We start from the raw sequence: 20,522 nt of genomic DNA, 5'->3' as shown, positions 1-20,522 counted from the left end.
CCCCCCGCTTTTTTTTTTGTTTTTTTTTTCATAGACCAAAGTAAACATATTTTGAATATTCTTAACTCTTCCTAAACAGAGAGGAGCATAATTGAGTTGTTTTCTATAGTGTTACCTTCTTCCAAGAACTCGCATTTTGTTTTAACAGCAACAATACGTGGCAGACTTGTGAGCTTTACTCGTAACAGTATAAATAAAAAACCTTCTAGCTACCAAATACTATGAACTATCACTTATGTTAGTAAGACATGCAGCTATGTTCCAACCCCACTTTGAAAAATCAATCTGCAAATTCACATTGCAATTTAGTCAGGAAGAAGGTATTTTTTTGTCAGAATCAATGATGAATTAAAATTAAACAAGACAAAATATGTTTAAAACCCCCTAATGAAACCCCTTAGTATTTGTTTTGTTTTAAATGGCCTACTTCTAGTACCACTTTCTGTAAATGGTAAAATATTCAGGTGATCCACATCTATGGGTTTTTTTTAATACTCTCAGGCTTAGATTTTTTGTTTGTTTGTGTCTTTATGCTCTTTCCATACGGAGGTCTGGGATTTAATCTATAGATGGATGACAAGTGATAGCAAAGTGATCATCTACATTTCTTAAGATTTGGAGATATTTGTAAAGGATTATCCTAATTTTCAGAACTCTTGGAAAACAGAGAGAATAGCCATGTTTGAGAAACCATGCTAGAAATGCAAGGAAGGAAAGCCATTTGTTCTGCAGATGGAGAAGGGTAGCATTTCTTCTGTGTTGCTTTGGGCATAGGTGGTCCTAAGAAAAATTCAGCTTCTGGTCTGTAAAGTCAGCTTGATACAAAATCCGTGTGGAGTAAATATAAGTATTATAGAGCAGTTAAGTAATTTGGATGTGGAAGTAGGTTCAAAGCAATTGTATTGTTTGTAAGAGATAGCTCAGGGGGAGGTAAGTTGTGATAAATGGCTTTCTGTTTAATGCTATTGTGTTGCCAGGCATGAGTCAACAGAAGTGAATGCTGGTTTTTTTTTTAATTACCCCTATTTTATTATTCTAAGCCCTTCATTTTTGTTGAACACCAATGCTGTAGGTAGCAAGTGGCTTGACTAAAAATTCTGCTTGAGACAGCTGCCATGAAGAAATCAGAAGGTTGCTTTAAGCAGTTCTGAGCCTCTTTCTCTCAGAATGCCAGAAAGCTTTTAATTACATTGCTTTAAAGATGGGAGACGGGGACACGGGACTTTTCTGCCAAGAATAACAAACTGACTGAAGGCATGAAGAAGAGAATACTCAGAACTATCTCCTTGTCTTTTTGGTTGAGATGTTTTTATTGTGTAAAAGCATCCCTAGTAAACCTTAATGTAAAATTTACTGTGAGGTTTGAGGATAGTCATGATTGTAATAATAATGAAACAGCTACACTGCAGTGAATACTAGATTAATATTGAACTGGAATTTTTCAGAGATGTCAGACTGAGGTTTAAGACTTTTAAGAAACAGTGACGATTTGTTGGCTGTTTTTGCAGTATAGTTTTAGCAGAGGGCCCAAAAGCACTGTATGTGTGTTAATACCAGCAAAAATATGGCAGAGGAACAGATATTTGCTGAATTCTTGGATTTGAATTCATGTTTGTAACAACTGTGCTATTCAGTAGCACTTTAGAGAGGAAAAAGGAACAGTCTGGAGCGGCTTGATTTGGAACATAATTCTTACTGTCTACAGCAGATTATTTCTTGCCATGAACTCTACGCACTTCATAAACTGAACACATACACATTAACTGTGCTTCCGAAAGCCTTTCTACAAAAAAAACTAGCAGATAATTTTAAGTCAGATTCTTACATTGCAGAATTAGTATTTTCTGCAGTTTAAGTTCACTTGCTTTTGGTGGGAACCATACCAACAAAAAAGAAACAAAAAAATCTCCTAGATAATGCTCTAGGTGAAACTTCAGAAACTCTACCTCTATTTTATTTTTTTTGTTCTATAAAATATTAGTTTTATTCTTGTGTTTTTGCTGTCACTGACTAAAAACAACTTAATGCTTTAAAATTATAGCAAATTTCCTTTAACTGTATTGTTTCTTTAACCAGTTGCATCACTGTAACATCAAAATTGTAAGCAGTCATCTGGTTTGATGGAATATTACACGTATGAGGTTTTTATATGTCATTTTCTGAAGTATCAAGCATGTTCTTCGAGCAGTGTTGTAATACCTGTTAAAATGTCGTTGACACTTGGTAAAGGCTCTGTGTGTGTATGCATATGTATAGGTAAAACCTGATGTTAAGTTACTCGGAATTACTTTTGACTTCTAGTCAAAAGCTTCTTTTTTTGAATAGCATTTTTGTGAGGTCGATTCTAGATAGCAGTACTTGGGATGGGGCTGGAGATGTAAAAGGGTCATTTAGTTGGAATGTGACTGTCTTTTTTTCTTTTTTTTCTTTTTTTTTTAAATGCCATTCAGTATGAATGCCAGCCTGTGTTTCCTCTTTCTCTTCTTTGTCATTTGCTTCTTGATCATATGTAGCAGCAACATGGAGGCATTTATTCAATTAGTACAAAATAAGGATGTGTGTGCATATATTCATATATATGTGTGTGTTTATATAAATACACAATTGGGGGTGAAGGGGTTAATTATATTAATAAGAGATTTTTCATGTTCAAATCTTCAAAGCTGCAAACATCTTTCTTTTCCTTAAGTTCATTATTAATAGTCAAACTATTGAAATTAATATCATTAGAGACCTGAGTGTATATGAATATGCAGAAATGGAAATAAAACCTCATACAGCCCATACAGCAGTTCAGGTTCCAGAGCTGCGTGTTTCTGAGGTTGTATTTGCCTCTGATAATCACAACAACAACAACAAAAATCCTTCTATTAAGTTTGGGAGCAGATTCTCTTCTTGGTTCCAGTTGTAGCACTGTAAGTTTTATCCAGGTGTTAGAGTTGGTACTCAACATAATTTCTGTAATTTCATACAGTCTTGAATTTGGTAGGTACTTTTTGTCTCAGGAATTGTTTCAGAGCCATTGCATATTTTTTCCAGAATTAAAATTCTTTCTGTGTAATGAATCAAGAATTTTTAAGAATTAAGTCATTTTTCCTTGGGTCTGTCATCGTGTCTTGTAATTGTGTCTTAAGCCACTGGCTAGAGCTGAAGGGGTGGAGCTGGTCAGGTACAGCTGAGTGGTGGCTCTTGCAGAGATCAATGTTTTGCATGTCTCCACCACTGCATCTTATCTTGTTCTCTTTGTTCCCTTCTCTCATCGGGGCTATAGTGCCACTGTATGCGATCCCTACTTTATTTATGTTATTCTGTAACAGTTGTACCTCTTTGGCTGCGTTGTATGAGGTTTCAGTTCCTAATATGCCTTAGTTTTTCTTGAGAATCCCAGTTCAAGTCCAAGGGTAGGTGTTATTTTTGGAGAGAATTTTGCTAGCTGGTGAGAGCAGGACTGCCTAGAGGGCGTAGTGTTTAGTCAAAGTAGCATTGATTGCTGTGTGTGCTTCTGATCATAGACATATGCTTGCCTTCCAGTAAGAGAAGAAACAGGATGAGCAACCTAAGGCATGAAAGAATGAATTTCCCCCAAATAAATTAAAAAACCCAGTTGGATACAAAGTACAGAAATGGATAATTGCAGTGGAGTAAGGAGTCCCAGGAACATGAGATGTTACCTACCTGGGGAAGATCACAAGCCACAAAGTTCAGTGCGAGGGGAAACTCCAGCAAAGAAAAAGGAGGCAGAAGCTAGGACTTGGGACTTTGTGGACTGCATCCAAAATGACAAGAGGAAAGAGATTTGAGTATAGAACTCACTGAAGGGTGGATAACATAATGGAAAAAAGAGTCTAACAGGCCCCACTGATCAGTGGACATAAAACTCTTCTGAAGAAATACGGAGAGCACAGACCCAATGTAATCAGCATTAAGTATGTAATTATTGGGGGGGGCAGGTTTTTAAGGTTTTTTTACTTTGTTTAAACAGCACCATGTTTATTTTAAAACAAAATGGAAGAAAAACATTTCCAAAATAAAATTTTTAATTTGATGAAAGGGCAGCCAAAAATTAGTAATCCGCGCCTGCTTTTTTTAATTTTGCAAAGTGGCAAGTGTCAAGCCAGTTCTCAGCTGGAAGAAAGCTATTCACAAATCTTTGCTTGTTCAAACATTAATTTTGCTAGATTCTCCTGTTCTCTTAGATAACACGTCCAAAGCATATTCTACACTTGCATCACAGACCTAGCAGTCTGGATAAAATTTGTGGAGCTGAAACATCACAATTACTCCGAGTAACTGGAGCGAGGAATACAGATCAGCTTGAGTCAGAAAACTCTTTGTGCCTCCCCCACTTTGGTGCATCCCTGAGCCTGCAAGTGTGCAGGCTGATGTCATATGCCAAGCAACAGTCCCCGGGAGAGGAGCTTGACTGGGAAGTTTAGCGCTAGGAAATTAAAAGCTGCGGTTGAGGGGTTGCTGAGCCAAGCTGTGCCACAACGCTCTCAAAATGCGGTGCCTGTGTGCAGTCCTCAGACCCCTCAGCAGTGATAGCTCGTGCTCCATCTATTACAAACAGAGACCTGCTTCAGAAGTGTAAGTTGTAATTTTAAACGTGTACGTTTTAGTTCCTGGATGTGCTTTCCTCGAGGTTAAATGGCTTTTTTCTTTTTCTGCCTTCTGCTACAGTAGGCACATCTGAACTTGTTTTCTTCCCTCCCCCCCCGTCTGATTTGCAGCTTCTGAGGCAGCTGTACTAAGGAAGATTTGAATATATTAATAGGGCTTAAAGACACTTTTCAGGGTGACCTTTAAAATATCTCAAGCTGTGAACTAACTCTAGTTTGGAATGGGGAGAACAGCACGAGATTTCAGGATAAATGAAGCACAGCACTTTTGTATGCTTCTCTGCATTTTATTCAGTAAAATGACACAAGTAGTGAATTCAAATCTCAGCTGTCTCTTTCTGAAAAGCTACTTATTTAAGCAGTTGTGACTAAGTTGATGATTTCACTGTTTAAAAGTTTTTCCTGTTCAGCTAAATGATACCTTTTCAAAAACGTACTGCTTAGCTGTGGGCCAGAGTTTTATGTAGCATATACTGCCTAAGAGAGTGTGGTACTTGCAGGCATCCATTGAAATTGTGACATGAAAGAGCCATTGTCTTTGGCAAAGCAGCTGTGCTCTTAAGCTAACAACACTGACTGTTAAGCTGCTATTAATTAAAAAACGGTTGTGAACTGTTGTCATATTCAAACAATATTTTAACTCACCCATATTTTATTGAAAGTAAACCTTTCCATTATGTTCTGTATTGTATTTGTCTTTTGTGAATAAATGAAGGATGCTCACTTTAAGCTTTGAGCTAAAGTAACATCCATTTTGCCAGATATTTTATGTCCATGAAGCTGCAGAGGTAGCAGGTTGGTTTAGCATGAGTAGACTGCTAATGGGGTCTGCATGATGGAACTGCTCAGACAAAATTTTGGGTACGATTGTATTAAAAGTGTGTGTGTCGGGGGTGTGTGTGTGTGTTCATACTAGAGTTTGAACGAGCGGGCATGTCAAAACTTGTCAGAGGGAAGCACAGAAGTGTGTGAAAGAAAACATTGTCCTCTTGGGAGTGTTGGGAGGAAAACTGTGTCATTCAGTTTTAATTACACCTATTAGCACTGCTTGGTGTAAAACGCTTCCTGATGATGCCATTGCTAAACGTGTTTTTCAGGACTTTGTGTGCATTTCGAGTGAGCTGAGGTTAAAACTTGCTCTGTAGGTTCCTATACTGTGATTAAGTAAAAAGGAGGTGATAAACAATCAAGCATCTTGTGTCGAAGAGCAATGAATGGCCTGGAAACTGCTGCAACATTGCGTAACCACACTGTGTTTAGTTAAAGGAACTGCAGAGTAGACAGGGAAAACAAGATAATATCAGGTTTCCAAGTAGTCGATTTTAATTCAGCCTACAGTGAGTTTTTTCCTGTTTTCTGGCACGTCTGTTTCATAGTGCCAAAGTTGGGAAGAAATGGAACAGTGATAATGAAAATTAGAAATGTGAATGCGGGTGAAATGGCAACCAATGTTTCTCCTACTGTAGAGGCATTAAATAAAAAAAAAAGGCAAAAAAAAAAAGCATTGTGTTAATGGATAGCTCAGCAAATACCACTTATATAATGCATTTGTCTGCACCCAGCAGCGTGGAGATAGCCGAAATAATTAGGAATGAGGATTTTTGCGTCTTTGCAATTTAAAGGCAAAAAGCAGTGCTGTTCAGAACAATGTTAAATTGAACGGCCTGTGGTATTTGCAATTGGCACGTCCTGTAGAATGTACTGGTGTGTTGGGGAGAAAAGAGAAGCTGCATAGACATGGGTATGGATTGTGCTGCCTGAAATGGGGAGGAAGAGCTGATAATGTATAAAGGGAGTAGTTGATAAAGTTAGGCAGCAGGGGCTGTGCATCTGCTGAAGCAAACAAAATGCAAAGAATTAGTTTAAATGTTTGCTTGAATATACATATCAAGTACCATAGGTACTCTAACTTTGATGCTGGCATGGGTGGGGGTGCTTACAGGAAGAATTGATGGATGAAACAAAACAAAAAAAAGCAGTACCGTACACATGATCAGTGTCATACACACAGTGAATTGAAATTTAAAACCACTGAGTGCTTTGAGACAGATGGGCTTTAACAGGTGAGCTTTGGTCAAGCTTTCTGTGGAAACTGGGCACCATACCCTCGTTTGCTGGAAACAGCTGCTTCCCTTAGCAGAGTCGGGAGAAGAGGACGTGCCACCACACTGTAGCCATTCATCTTAGTGTTCCAGCGAATTAGCCTGAATCCTCAGTGAAGAAGTAGCTGGTAACATTGTAAAACCAAAGCATAAGTACGAGTCAAAATCCTTAGTCTTGTTTAGGGTGCCACCAGAATCAGTTGTCAAGTTCTGAAGTTGGTGTGATTTTTATGCTGAGTAAGGGCTGTGACTAAGAAAGCGTAAGGCAAAATGGGTCTTCAGGCTCTAGGTATTCAGAGTTGCCCAGCTTTACTTGTTAAATCTAAATTCAAGCTAGAAAAGTACTCAGGTTTATCTGTGTTGCATTATTATAATTTTTCCATGCAAGGTACTGTAGGAGGTTTTTTCAGTGGGTTTTAATTCTGGCTAAAACCTGATCATGTCACAAGCTGATTTTAGGAGGCTTAGGGTTGCTGATAGATGTCACTTGAGAGGGATGTAGCAAGGTCTGCTTGGTGGAGCTGTGGGCATTCTCAAGGGTGCCCAGCCCTTCTCTTTGCATCTTTAAAATGCAAAGCAGGTGCTGGGAAATCCCTTTACCTGCTTTCTCGACTCAGCAGTTGAGTTCAGCAGAAATTGCACAAATACATGCACTGAGGAGTGCCTGGGCCTGGTTAGGATGGGGGTGAAGTGTTCTAAAAGAGGTTGTGTAAGGTTATGTCAGACCTGACAACTCGAAAATGGTGCTGGATGTATTTAAGCATGGTAGTGTAAGTAAATATCAATTAACTAATCTGAAGACAAGTAAACATTGGAGTAAACTGTATGGAAAAGTACCTTCTCTTCGGTGAACTTGGGGAAGCATTAGCAGCTGGGAGGAGAGAGATCCGCGTGGAATGGTGACGGTTCATGTTCTTGTTCTGCTCTCTTCATCTATTTGGACAAATGACATAAGCAAAATGTCACTTGTTCTGAAATGGGAAGGAGCGTGTGTGTCTTGGGGGAGGTAGGGAGGTCTGTTTTGTCTTAATCTATGTAATGCTTTTATATAGCATGACTCACTGATAATTGAGCATGTGTATTATGGCAGTGTCCTATCTGGTTTTTTCCTAGGGAAACTGAGCAGTTCAAGATTTGCTTTCACTTCTGCATAGAAACGCTATGACCTAGGTTTGGAGATCTTTGCCCTTCCCTTTTTGTTAATGTGGCCATAATGTACAAGTGTTCCTCCTTTATCACTGTTTGGTGTTTAACGCTGTTTTTATACTTTCCAAAAGTACTGAATCTTGTAGCTGGCTAAGGCTTCTCTTGAAAAATGAGACTATGCCAATAACCAAGGAGGGGGAAAAAAATTTTAAGTAGTAATTCTGATTTACAGGAGCGTAATGCTATTAATCAGTAGAAAGTAAGGACTTTCAGGACATCTTAGAGTAGAATTTACACGACTGTCACGAGAATAGTGTTGTTTGTTGGGGGGGGGGGACTTGAGAACTAGTTAATTTACTATGACAAGGGCTCAAAACATGAGCAACCCCATCTGCAGACGTCTAGAATGACACAGCTTGAATGCAAGATGATGTTATCTTTTTAATAAGTGGCTTTCTGAATTTCCTTTGTTTAGATTTTGTCTTTAGAATCCCATGTTCTTCTGCAACTTGTATTTTCTGAAGCCTGGAAATCAGCCACAGTGGTTGCCATTCCGTCCTTTCCCTAGCGAGGGGGCTCATTTTGTTCCTGAACATTTAAACTCTAGAAAAGCTTGTCCTCCACCATAGTCCTCTGAAACCTCTGCTTTATAAGGAAGCAGAAGATGTAGCTATTTTAAGTTTCCTTGGTAGCAAAGTGAGCTGAAATTCCCAGGATGCGCTGCCTTTTTAACTGAGTTAATGTGAAAAGTTGAGGGGCTGGGCCAGTTCTTGGAAATGATTCAAATATAAAAAAAACATCTGGATAGGGGAAGTAGCAGTTCATGATATTTGGAGAGCATGGATTTCTTACAGCAGCGTTGCTGTCAAAACAAGTGTGTTGTGTAAGTAAACCCTCAGTGAAACCCTAACTTGTTTGAGAATAGATTGCACAGTAATTATTTCTACTATGGTCTGCCATTTGTATGGCTGTTGGTTAGTTGGTCATTTCGCAGTAACACCATGGATGTGTGAGATGAGGTCATTAAACATGTAAGTGTGGGAGGAAAAAAGGTTCTGAAACATTCTGATGCTTGATTAAATATGAAGCCATTGACTCATTTATGCTTGTGTATTACCTGTGTAAACCGCCTCTAAGGTCAGATGTCATTTTACTAGAATAAAGAGCTGAGTAATAAAGCATAGCGCAAAGGGCTTTATTCTGTAATCATTGCTTGGATGGGGTAGCATTTAGGAGCTGTCTTTGAGCATCAGTTGCCTAGCATGGTGGATTTGATCCTGTGTCTGTTGTTCCCTGGATGGACCCCAAATCTGCAAATGTCTTTGTTCCTGTATTTTATTTAATGCAGAAACCGATCACAGCACTTAAGTTGTACTTGAATTACTTTTTGATTTATTTGGCCTCTTGTTTTATTGGCAGAATTCATTGCGGATGAATGACTGAAGTGAAGAATCCAATGTAATTTTAATTGTCTTGGTAATTTGATCTTAATTTGCTTAAATATCTTGTGTACGCAGTGAGGAGCTAGGAGAATTCATGGAGATGAAAGGTGCCAACAGCCCTGGGATCCTTGTACTGACCACGGGCCTCAGCAAACCTTTTATGCGTCTGGATAAATACCCCACGTTACTCAAAGAACTTGAAAGGCACATGGAGGTATATCTTATCAGCATTTATGTTCCAGCTTAATGATGATTTGACAACAATTATTTTAAAGGTACATGTCAAACATGATGGGACCCAAAATTACATTTGCTTGCTCTTCCGTCAGCCTTCTAAAATATGGGCTGCAATGGTTTAAAACTTAGTGCAGTAAAACTTCCTTTAAAAGCTGAAAGTTTAAAGTAAAACTATCCAGAGAAGCTAATCTTCACTCCTAGAACAGTCTTGCAGGGTCTTTGGTTGACTTGACATTGAATGTGTCTCCTGCATACTACTTGAGGCTACTGTATCTTGTAGGAGGATTCTCATCTTAGGACCTCAGCGCATCGAACATGTCACCAAAATAGTCCCTTTGACTTCTACTGACCACTGTCCAAAAATGATCGTTCCAATATAGGAAGGTGTTGGAGGAGCTACTGTTTCCGCCTTTGCATTTTTTAGGTTAGAGTTTTGGAGTGTGAAGGAGGGAGAGAAATAGAAAGTGTATGGGTCTTTGTCTTGTCACACAACTTGGTTTGTCAGTCAGTAACAATGGAATGTATTAGTCTGTGAGGACTCTAGTTTGTGACAAAGCTAACATGCCAAAAAACCTTCTTTAAAACAAACACTTTCCTATTAGGATTTCAAAATGTCTTACCCACTAGGTCTTATAAAACTTCTTGGCTCTATTTTAAGTATAAGTAGGAATGTTATAAGTGATTCTTCATTTTTACTACAAGCCACCAGTGTTTGATATAAGAATAAGGCAGCTGTGAAAAGAGAGCAGATAGGTCTACAACTTCTGTTTTACATAATTGTTTATTTGTTAAGCCTCTAAAATTTTTTTATTAATTTTACTAGAACTAAAGTTTTTATTGCATGTTTTCTCCGTTGTTTTTAGGATTATCATCCGGATCGTCCAGATATTCAAAAATCCATGACTGCCTTCAAAAATCTTTCTGTAAGAGTGATAAAAAATAGATGATATATTTTAAGTAGAATGTTTTCTAATTTCATCCCCCCTGTTGCTTTAAAAAAGTGAAGCTTTTTTGTAAATGTTTGTATAAGAAATTTTTGAAAGCCTGGTAATTGATGCTGTTTGTGGGCAGAGCTAAAGATGGTAATTTGCAGGGGAGTTACAGCAAATAGACTATTGATGTAAGAGCTACGCAAACATTCAGCCCTCTCGCTCGTGCTTCGTCTCCCTTTCTGCTAGTGCTAGCATAACTAGTATCCTGAAGAAGGGCTTCTTTACAACAATTGAGTGTATCTTCTGAGGTTTTTCTAAAGTGCATTCCTTCTAGGGGGGATGGTGGTGGAGTTGCGGGAGAGAGGATGAAGGGGAAAGTGCTGGTGAAGTTCAGAAGATAAGAAATTTCTAGTAGTAATTGGAGTAGGAAGTCTAATTTGAACAGATGAGCTGTCTGTTACTGTCTTTAAAAAAAAAGTCGACTGCAATAAGTGTACGTTTAATGCAATCTCATTTACAACAAACAATGTTTTGTGTTTCCTGTTAGGCGTGTGTGCTGGTGGTAACCTGGCATTTTCTATTTTTTATTTTTTAAAGCAGAAATTTAGTGTTATCTGTGTTCAGAAGAGGTTGGGGAATCCCATTCTGTTGGGTGCTTTACGAACAAGAGGAAACAATTCTTATTGAGAAAAATTCAAGTGAACGGGAGTACAGCTACTAGAGTAGGTTGGAGGCATTTAATAAAAACAGGAACACAAGGTTATACACACTCGTAGTTTGCACAATTGGCACGGCTAAAGAAAGATGCTATGTTGTATAGTTACATGTATGTGTGACAGCTGTGTTACTCTTTTCTGCTAAGCCTAGCCATTTTTGGTTGGAAGTACAAAAATTTAAAATGTAAAGAAAGGAGAAATTTGAGAAACAGAGCTATGACTGTGAATTTGGAATGGTAATTGAAGTCAGTGTATTGAAAGGAAAAGTAATAATATTGAAGTTAGCAAAACTAGTTTTGTAAGAATTATTGGTAATAGTCATCTAAATGAAAATGCTTCAAGTTAGGTGCTGTCTTCTGTGTGCTACAAGCACAACAGTAAATACAACTGTACTGGTATTTCTACCCTTAACCTGCTCCAAATTGATAGAGTTGGTAGAGATGGTATTTTTCCCTGTGTTTGCTAGGCACAATGTCAAGAAGTACGGAAACGGAAAGAACTTGAACTACAAATACTGACGGAAGCTATCCGTTGTTGGGAGGGAGAGGATATTAAAACACTTGGCAATGTGATTTACATGTCCCAGGTCATGATTCAGTGTGCTGGAAGTGAGGTAATGTCCTTCTCTTCTTTACTGTTGGTCTTTCTTTCCATTTTGAATAAAATTAATTACAATCATTGTGCAGCAGAAATAAACAGAATGCTTCAGAGATACTATCTAGACTAAAATCTTTCTCTACTGATTTAAGGCTTTTATTACAAAACGTGAAATAAATTTCCTTGAAGATGGATGGTCTCATTTGTAAAATTTACTGAAATGTAACCAAATATAGCAGTTATAAACATTGTAAGATGATTTTGCAGGACTGTTTTCAAAGTGCATAATTAAACAGGATTTTCCATGTGTAGTTATGTTACAGGATCATTTTGCATAGCAGTTATTACGGCATGTTTTAAATATCAAAAACTTTCAAGTTTTGTATTAGAAGGTGTCTGAGGCACACTTTTCCTCACTGTTTTGGGCACTTTGCTCAAGTAGTAAATTTTGAAATACAAGCTTAAGAAACAAGTGGTTTTGGGGAAATAGAATAAGAAGAGACATTAGAAAGTTAAAGATGACACTGCAAAGTCTGGGGTGATTTTTTTTTTTAAAACAAAACAGACAAACAAAACACACAAAAAAAGGTTGTCCTACCAGAAATCATGTTAGAATAATCTTAAAAGTGAGTGCTAACAGAAAGAAAATGTTACATAGGTTACTGACATGTTTTTACTGTCAGTTGTTCCCCTGTAAAATCAATGAAGCTTTGAACTTGGTGGGGGCTTTTGAATTGCAACCTCATTCAGTCAGTTTCCTCGCTTAGAACACAGATGTCCATAAATATGAAGAAAGAGAAAAGTGTTTATGCAAGTGAATATTTCAGAATTCATCACCTGATATTTTTCTCTCAAATATTTTGTTAGGTGTTAAAATAAATAAGAAAGATTCAGTAGAGCTGATAGTGCATCTTCTGCAGTCATGTCTCTTCTTGTAGTCTTAAAAACAAAACACCACATCACCCCCTCAATCAAGAACTGAAATGTCAAACAAAATGGACTTTTAGAAGTTTCTGCATAGCATTACAGCTTTTTGACTAGATATAGAACAGCTTCATTTGTGCAAAAGCAATTGGTTTTGGTTTTGTCTTTTTTAAAATCATATTGACATACATAAAGCTTTACTGAAAACCAGATAGAAACACTAAAACTTGGTAAAGACAAGTACTGTTTTGCAAAGATGCTTGAAATTGAGACGGTGGCTTTGTCAATGGATATATTTGGTTTTGGTGGGTTTTTTTCCTACATTGGGGCATAATCCAACATGATGCAAAAATCTGATCTCTCCAATGTGAGACACCATGGTCTTGACATTACCATAACAGCATCCATCCAAATTATATTAAGAAATATATCCGGTGTGTAATTTTGGTTTTTGCTGAAATCAGCAAAACAGTTGTTATGTTAAACAAGGTCAGTATTTCACCCAGACTGTACAACTTCTATTTTAAAATACTAGACTGTACTCTCCAGGAAGAAGTATAGGTGTGTGTTACTAGCACTTTTCAAACAGAAAATCAAGTAATTCTGACCTCTTCTTTTTTTTTTTTTTTTCCCCTCTTGTAAAATTCTATGGAGAGTTAATTTTGCCAGGAGCAAATATTTATGGAGTAATTATGGAGTTGTAACATTGATGGTAGTTTTTAATAATATAAAACAGAAAAAGGGCAGAGGGAGCTTGTGATGTTGTATTTACTTTTTCATTTTCTTTTTTTGATAAGGAAAAGAATGAAAGGTATCTCCTTCTCTTCCCTAACATTTTGCTAATGTTGTCTGCCAGCCCGAGAATGAGTGGGTTTATCTATCAGGTAAAGTAATCCCTGTACATATGCGTATAAATGTGTTGAGGGGGGTGGTTTTTTCTAAATGGTATTTCATAGAAAACTTGGAAGGATTATTAAACTTCTGCATTTATAAAGATAAAAGGTAATTTCTGCAAGAGGAATGGGTCATCTGTTTTACAAAATTCTGGGCTAGAAGCCTGGCTATGATTTTTGCAGCTGTGACTATCAGCAAGGGTTTTTTTACCTTGTTAGTACTAGCTAATGAGAGGAAGTATCGGTAGCTTTTTAGGCCTACATAAGAAAAGGACGCTGTTGTACAGGTTTGTTAGTGCTCTTCTGACTGCTGCTCGAGTCTTACCAAACTATGCAGCACTCCTAAGCTTGCACTGGTGTGAGTTAGGCTGTGCTACCTTCTGTTTCTTTAGGTGTGTCTACATTAGTGTTTTATCTTTGAATCAGCAGAGCACTTTTGAAATGAATCTTCTAGTTTTCCCTGTTTACTGCTATTTGAGTCCCAGTGTAGACATAGTCTCAGGGCTCAGACTGGACTCCCTCTGGATGAAGCTGAACTGGAAGGCGTGCTCCAAAAGTGTAGTGTACTTGATTTGTTCAACTACTGGAGCAGATGAAGTACATGGATTGGCATTCAGTCCGTGGCCCCAGCCCAGAGCTGGCTCATTGTAACACCACCTGAAATGCATATCATGGGGCCTTCAGGTCCTTAGCACCACGTGTTTCACAAATGCACTACTTGCTGCTGGTAGACATTTGTCTTCGAGCTCTCTAGCAAGTTTCCCAGCTGAAGACTTCTTGCCTGTTTGCCCACTACAGAAATAGAGCAACTCTGCTATAGTGCAGGAGGATCGGTGCCGATTGGGTTGGCTCCCCAGTAGCTCTAGGACACGTTTTGCAGAAGCACTTGCATTTTGGGTGTGTAGTTCCATAGACCCCTGAGAGGTGAAGTTAAAGCAAATGCACAGTGCATGAGTTTCTGAAATCTTTATAAATGTTCTTCAGATATTGTTATGTGGTTTCCAGACATCACAATAAAACACCAAAAGTTCTAAAAGGAGCCTGAGATTTCACCTGCTGTAAGTATTTCTGTAAATTAGCCTCTCGAGCAGTTTGTTCCTTTCTCCTGAGCAGTGATTTGCCTGCTGTGAAGGAATGCTGAAGCATAGTCATTCCAGGTTCCTATGTGATCAGCTACATCCAGTCACAGACCGTGTGACTTTTTTAAGGGCAAGTAAATTACAAAATTCATGTTTGGATTCATATCTTACCTGCCATGGTAGTAGCTGGATTTGTCTGAGACTGTGTTGCATTACATAGTTCAAACACACAATCAAGTTTCTCTTAGCTTTGTGCTGCTCTTCAGAATTTTTGGCCAGTGCTTTATCCCAACATGGATGGAAAAAAGATATTGGAAAAGGCAGGTGAGCTCTGTATCTCCAGTGGCACGTCCAGAATTCTTGACGAAGGAAGATATTTCTGTGCTGGTTACAAAGACAACTGACTGGAAATTTAGTGTATTAACAAACAAAGAATATTAAACAATGAATCTGTCAGGCTTAATTTTGCTCTCCTTTTGTACATCACATTTCTTCCTCCTCTCTCCCACCTTGTCCCCCAGGTGCACAGCGTTGTTCAGTAAATAAGCAATTTTCTGTGCATTTGTCTTCAGCTTCTGCTCAGTATGGCCACAACCCTTTCTTAGTGTTTGCCGTCCAACCCTCTGTTGAATGCAAAACTTAATTTCCTCATAACTTCTCACGTGATTTTTCCCAACAGTGAGAACTTCTCAAATATTAATGACTGCATATTCACAGCAAGGCAAAATTATTTCATCACTGTTTGTGTCTGGATTGCATAATATGGACCGCTTGGACTTTTCTTCTAAGGTTCTTGTCTCAGAACTGGGACGGATACGGGCAAAAGATGATGCAGCTCCCGCAGTCATTCCCAGGGAAACTATGCCACTGGAGTCAGCATCCTACATGACACCGTCCCTGTATTTCTGAATGTTCCAGTTATCAGTAGGCTTCAGATGTTCTGGCTGAGGCTGCTGATATCTGCTGCATGAGCTAATTGGGAGAACTTCAGCAGTGGTAAACTGAAGTTACAAGGGGCACAAACCATACGTTACAAGATGGCTTCACAATTTTGTTGAAAGAAAGGGAATATAAATGATTCATGAGTTCAGTTCCATTTTCTCTTGTGTTTTGCTGACTTAGTACTTCTTCTCTGCATGTAGCTCAGGTGATCTTTGTTCTCTGTCACCAGAGAGAACATAGTGCTTGGTGTATTCCCATATTCCCTCTTCACCCGTGTCAGCAGTTCTTGCAGCTCTCTTTCATTGTGGCTGTATGCTGTGTTATTCATGAACCAGCAAACACGGAAAAACAGGAGAGAGTGTTTTAGGCTGCATTGTAGTGCACGATGCCACCATGTTTCCTTCAGTGGGGAAGCTGTTGCAAAAAACCTCTTCCTTTCTCTTTGGCATCTTGGGCTTGAGCATGCTCTGTGCATACAGAATATCAAGTAATTTTTAGTTTCCAAGCTTCTAAGAAACCTTTGTCCATTCTGCAGTCATTAGGAAAGAAAAAGGAAGAAAGAAAGAAAAAAAAAAAAAAACCAAAACAGTTGTGGGGGTTTTTTCCCTTCAATGGAGCCAAAATTCCACAGTACGTAGTACTTGCACTTTTGCCAGCATGTGCTGAATAGTGTTTCTGTGCAGGAGAATACAGGATCTGTCTTAAAGAATTTATTATTAAAGTTGCATTTTTGGTAAACCCTTTCATCCTGACAATACTCAGTCTTATTTATTCTTCTGTGTTTCTAAAGGGTCAGAAAGTTATCCTAAACTGACTTTTTTTTTCCCCAGCTTGACTGGGTTTAAAATGAGACGTTATCTTCTGCAAAATTAATACGTTCTTCTGAAACTTTACAAATTTAAAGGTATTTTTACTGCTTTTCTTTCCTCAAATACTTCTGTGAGTGAATTTGGTAGTGGCGTTATTAGAGACATAAATCTTCAGTAAATAATTGATGCATTTGTTCAGTGAAATCTTCCTTTCTAAATCTACTTGTACCACAAACCTTATTTTGAGAGCTAATCAAACCATTTGCAAACAAATGTGCTTAAATATGAGTCACCATTGCCTCTAATCATGTAATATGGATGACCCTGAAGGTCTTGATTCCAGGAACCTGAGGCTATGATGAGTGACCACTATGACATTTGTATGGATTTCATAGCCTGCATAGGTATCAAATAGACTCATTGAAGTCACAGGTGTCATTTGCAGAAGTTCAGCATATTAAAAACTTCCATTATGAGGTGTTTGTGTGGATTTTTAAATGTTTTTAAACCCATCAGTGTGTGTGCGTTTGCCAATTTACTGTGTATGTCTTTGTTCAGAGCTTGAAGTTTATATATTCTTTACTTGGTAATGTTTTTGTGTGTTTTGGATTTAACCTCAGTGTCACTGCCTTTTTTTTTTTTAAGGGAAAACTGCCAATGACAGGAATGACTATCACAAAGCTAGAAGACAGTGAAAACCATAAAAATGCATTTGAAATATCAGGTATTGACCATAAATATTTTTATTTACTACTTACTCCAGGATATGCAATTTCAAACATCAAATGTTCTGTCTGAACAGAGGGAGAAACTTTCTCATTGTGGGGGTGACCAAGCACTAGCACAGGTTGCCTGGAGAGATCTCCATCCTTGGAGATACTCAAAAGCTGTCTGGCCATGGTCCCGGGCAACTGGGTCTAGGTGTCTGTGCTTGAGCAGAGGGGGGTGGATGACCTACAGAGGTCCCTTCCAGCCTCAACCATCCTGTGATTATACAAATTTTGTAAGGCAGCTACCCAGAGCCTCACTTGAAAGCTGCTTTTTACTGCTTGTCTTAAGTAGCTAAACTGTCTTTGCATGGGATTCATCCCCAAATTTCTTTATTGTAATGAATGGAGGCAGTAGCCTTGGAGAAGGTGCTTTATAACGAAGCAGTTCAAAGTATGCTACTCACCGGAAGAAAAGAAATTCCAGAGATTCTGGAAGAGCTTTAAGCAAAAGCTTTCTTCTAGAAATGGGTTGACCTCTTTCCTGAGAGACCTTTAGCATCTCTGCTAATGATGGTTGCTGTTGTGCTTACTTTGGGCAATTTCTGTCTGTTAAGTCATTTGTTTCAGCATGTACCTTATTTCCTTGGGGGATTTAAAGGACGGTGGGAGCAGCGTCCCCATGGTGGAGCTTCATACCTTCATTCATTTCCTGGATCAATTCCTACTCCAAGCAGGCTGCATTTAAGTAATTTTGACCCTCTCAAGTGGCAGGCAGTATCACACATCGGTGCTATGAGGCAGAGGGAAAAAGCTGTTGATGGTGCTTGTTCTTCTGAGATAATAGCTATGCAGCTGACCTCAGATGAGGAATGTGATGGGTTAAAATGGAGTTAACTGCAGAAATTAAAGTAATCTTTGGTTAAGATTGCTTTCCCAAGTAACTTTTGCCTGAGCTTTAGTACTAGGTTCAGACCAACTTTATGCCTTTTTCTGAGAGAAGATCAGTGAACTGTATTTTATAACTTTTCCTATATTGTAGCTTATAGGCTCAAGAATGACATTTTAGGCTATGTGCTGGCTTTCCTGTGGAAGATGGCGAAGCGTAAGGCTGCTAGATGACCCTGTCTCCTACATCTATTTCTTATCATTAAAGGCTGTGTTTAATTACTAGAGGTGGGGGAAAAAAGGTAGAACTCCTATGCTTGGCACAGGAACAAATACATTGAGGAAATGTCTGTTACAACCTGGAAAAGTGAGATGCTGCTGTACTGAAAATAGAGGTTAAAATTTTTGCTTAGTACTTAGGGAATATAATGTTTCAGGAAATGAATGTCTTTATAATCATGTCAGATTGAGTAAGTTTTTCTGCAGTTTCCTACATCTTCTGTTTTCTGTCACCTAGGAAATATGATTGAAAGGATACTAGTGTCTTGTAACAACCAACAAGATTTGCATGAATGGGTGGATCACCTGCAGAAGCAAACCAAAGTCACGACTGTTGGGAATCCCACCATTAAACCTCACTCTGTGCCATCTCACACGGTAATAAATAGCTTCTGGATTGAAGTGAATGATCAGTGTATGCAGAATTAGGTTATCTGGGAAATACACTACAGTGTAAAGCATTTTTTTAGCCATTAGTAACAAGAACTGAATGTTATGACTGTAGTTTAATAGGTCAAAAGATCATTCTGTTTTTAATTGTGTGAACAAAGAATAAAATGCTTAGATCTTGGTGTAATAGTTTAACGGGGTAAAAGAAAATTCATTATGATTACTTTTTCTGTTTTGACCAAGTAATATGTCATCATCTCTTAAGTATCCTTAGAACAGTAGGTTTTAATTGGTGATATATTTGACAGACTGTGGAGAAACAACTTCCTTAAGTATCTTCTTTTGGGTTCTGCATTTGAGTTGTTGGATATGAATGGAGCTAAATTTAGCTCCATTCTTAGTGGTGAGAGAAGTGGGGGAGCAGGGCTGCTCATAGCTGTTTTCTTTAGCGTGTGCTCTGTCTGTGGTAAACAGTAAAAATTTCTTTACACTCCATTTTTCCAAATAATAGTTTAGTGTCAAAATTTTAAAGGCCAGCTGTAATAAACAGAAGCACTAGATAGCGAATGAGATTATTTCACCAATCCTTGATGATATTAGGTCTTTATTACGATAATATGCTTTCTTTTCCTTCCCATCGCCTTTGTGTCTTCGACAGCTTCCTTCCCATCCAGTAACACCCTCCAGCAAGCATTCAGACAGCAAGCCAATACCACTGACTCCTGCGTACCACACTCTCCCTCATCCATCACATCATGGGACTCCACATACCACGATAAACTGGGGACCTCTGGAACCTCCAAAAACCCCCAAGCCTTGGAGCCTGAGCTGCTTACGGCCCGCACCTCCATTACGGCCTTCAGCAGCTCTTTGTTATAAAGAGGTGAGAGGCAGCAGCCAAGAAATACGACTGTGTAGCAGGCCTACAATGAGAAGTTTAACTTTCTTTTTTATACACCACCATTTTACAGTGTTGTGCATGTTTTTATATAAAGATGATTTAACAGCCAATACTGAATCAGTGGTAATAGACTAGTGAATGCTGTTTATTTCAAGCAGGGATTTAGTCTTGCAGCTCAGAAAATACTAAGGCTTGTTAGGAGAGGCTTCCCCCGCCTCCCCCAAGTGCTTCCACTTATTTCCACTGTTTATACAGTTAATAAGATGATGATGATATTATTATTATTATTTATTATTATTATTATTATTATTTCAAACTAGCAATACCTTTCTTACGTTGATCATCCAGGCTTATTGCAAAGTAAGTTATTTTCTAAGCATTATTATTATTATTATTATTATTATTATTATTTATTTCAAACTAGCAATACCTTTCTTACGTTGATCATCCAGGCTTATTGCAAAGTAAGTTATTTGCTAAGCACACTGCAAAGTATCTAGGGTAAGGGATCTTATGGTGCTTCCAAGTGCTGTATCAAATCATTCTAAACAGCTGTGGTGGTATAATTGGCTCTTGGTTCCTCAGTATTTACCACTGTGACTAGGTAACAGTAGCATATTTAAAAAATAAAAAAAAATGGTAACTGTCAAAATATACATAATGTTTTTGTACTCAAAAGAATCTGATGGCTAATGTTACTGTTAGCAAAAAAAAAAAAAAAGCTTAGACTTTAAGATGCTGTTGTATGAAACAGGAATCTGTTCCAAGAGAAATAAAATGTGGTGGTTTTAACCACAAAAAGATGGTGGCTGTAGGTTAATTTGGTCCTGCCACTACATTTTGTATGGTTTTGTAAATAGTAAGAAAATGTTAGATTTGTGTTGGAAGTCTGCGTATATGTAAGGAGGAGAATACTGGA

The 20,522-nt window shown here is 38.2% G+C and overlaps 1 protein-coding gene across 6 annotated transcripts in view; it reads left to right on the top strand.

Annotated features, from left to right (window-relative positions):
• The window catches only part of ARHGEF7 (Rho guanine nucleotide exchange factor (GEF) 7), an 86,367-nt gene that overhangs the window by 44,325 nt on the left and 21,520 nt on the right, over positions 1–20,522 (top strand). For all 6 annotated transcript variants that reach the window (XM_009322517.1, XM_009322518.1, XM_009322516.1 and 3 more), the window contains 7 exons: positions 9,385–9,523; positions 10,410–10,469; positions 11,661–11,807; positions 13,513–13,599; positions 17,084–17,162; positions 18,551–18,690; positions 19,361–19,585. In XM_009322517.1, coding sequence (XP_009320792.1) covers positions 9,385–9,523; positions 10,410–10,469; positions 11,661–11,807; positions 13,513–13,599; positions 17,084–17,162; positions 18,551–18,690; positions 19,361–19,585 — 877 coding nt within the window. The remainder of the gene's footprint in view (positions 1–9,384; positions 9,524–10,409; positions 10,470–11,660; positions 11,808–13,512; positions 13,600–17,083; positions 17,163–18,550; positions 18,691–19,360; positions 19,586–20,522) is intronic.

Source organism: Pygoscelis adeliae, unplaced genomic scaffold (genome assembly GCF_000699105.1).
Source record: "Pygoscelis adeliae isolate BGI_AS28 unplaced genomic scaffold, ASM69910v1 Scaffold424, whole genome shotgun sequence".
Lineage (NCBI taxonomy): Eukaryota > Metazoa > Chordata > Aves > Sphenisciformes > Spheniscidae > Pygoscelis > Pygoscelis adeliae.
Note: the sequence above shows the minus strand (reverse complement) of the source record. Positions and strands in the feature narration are given on the sequence as shown.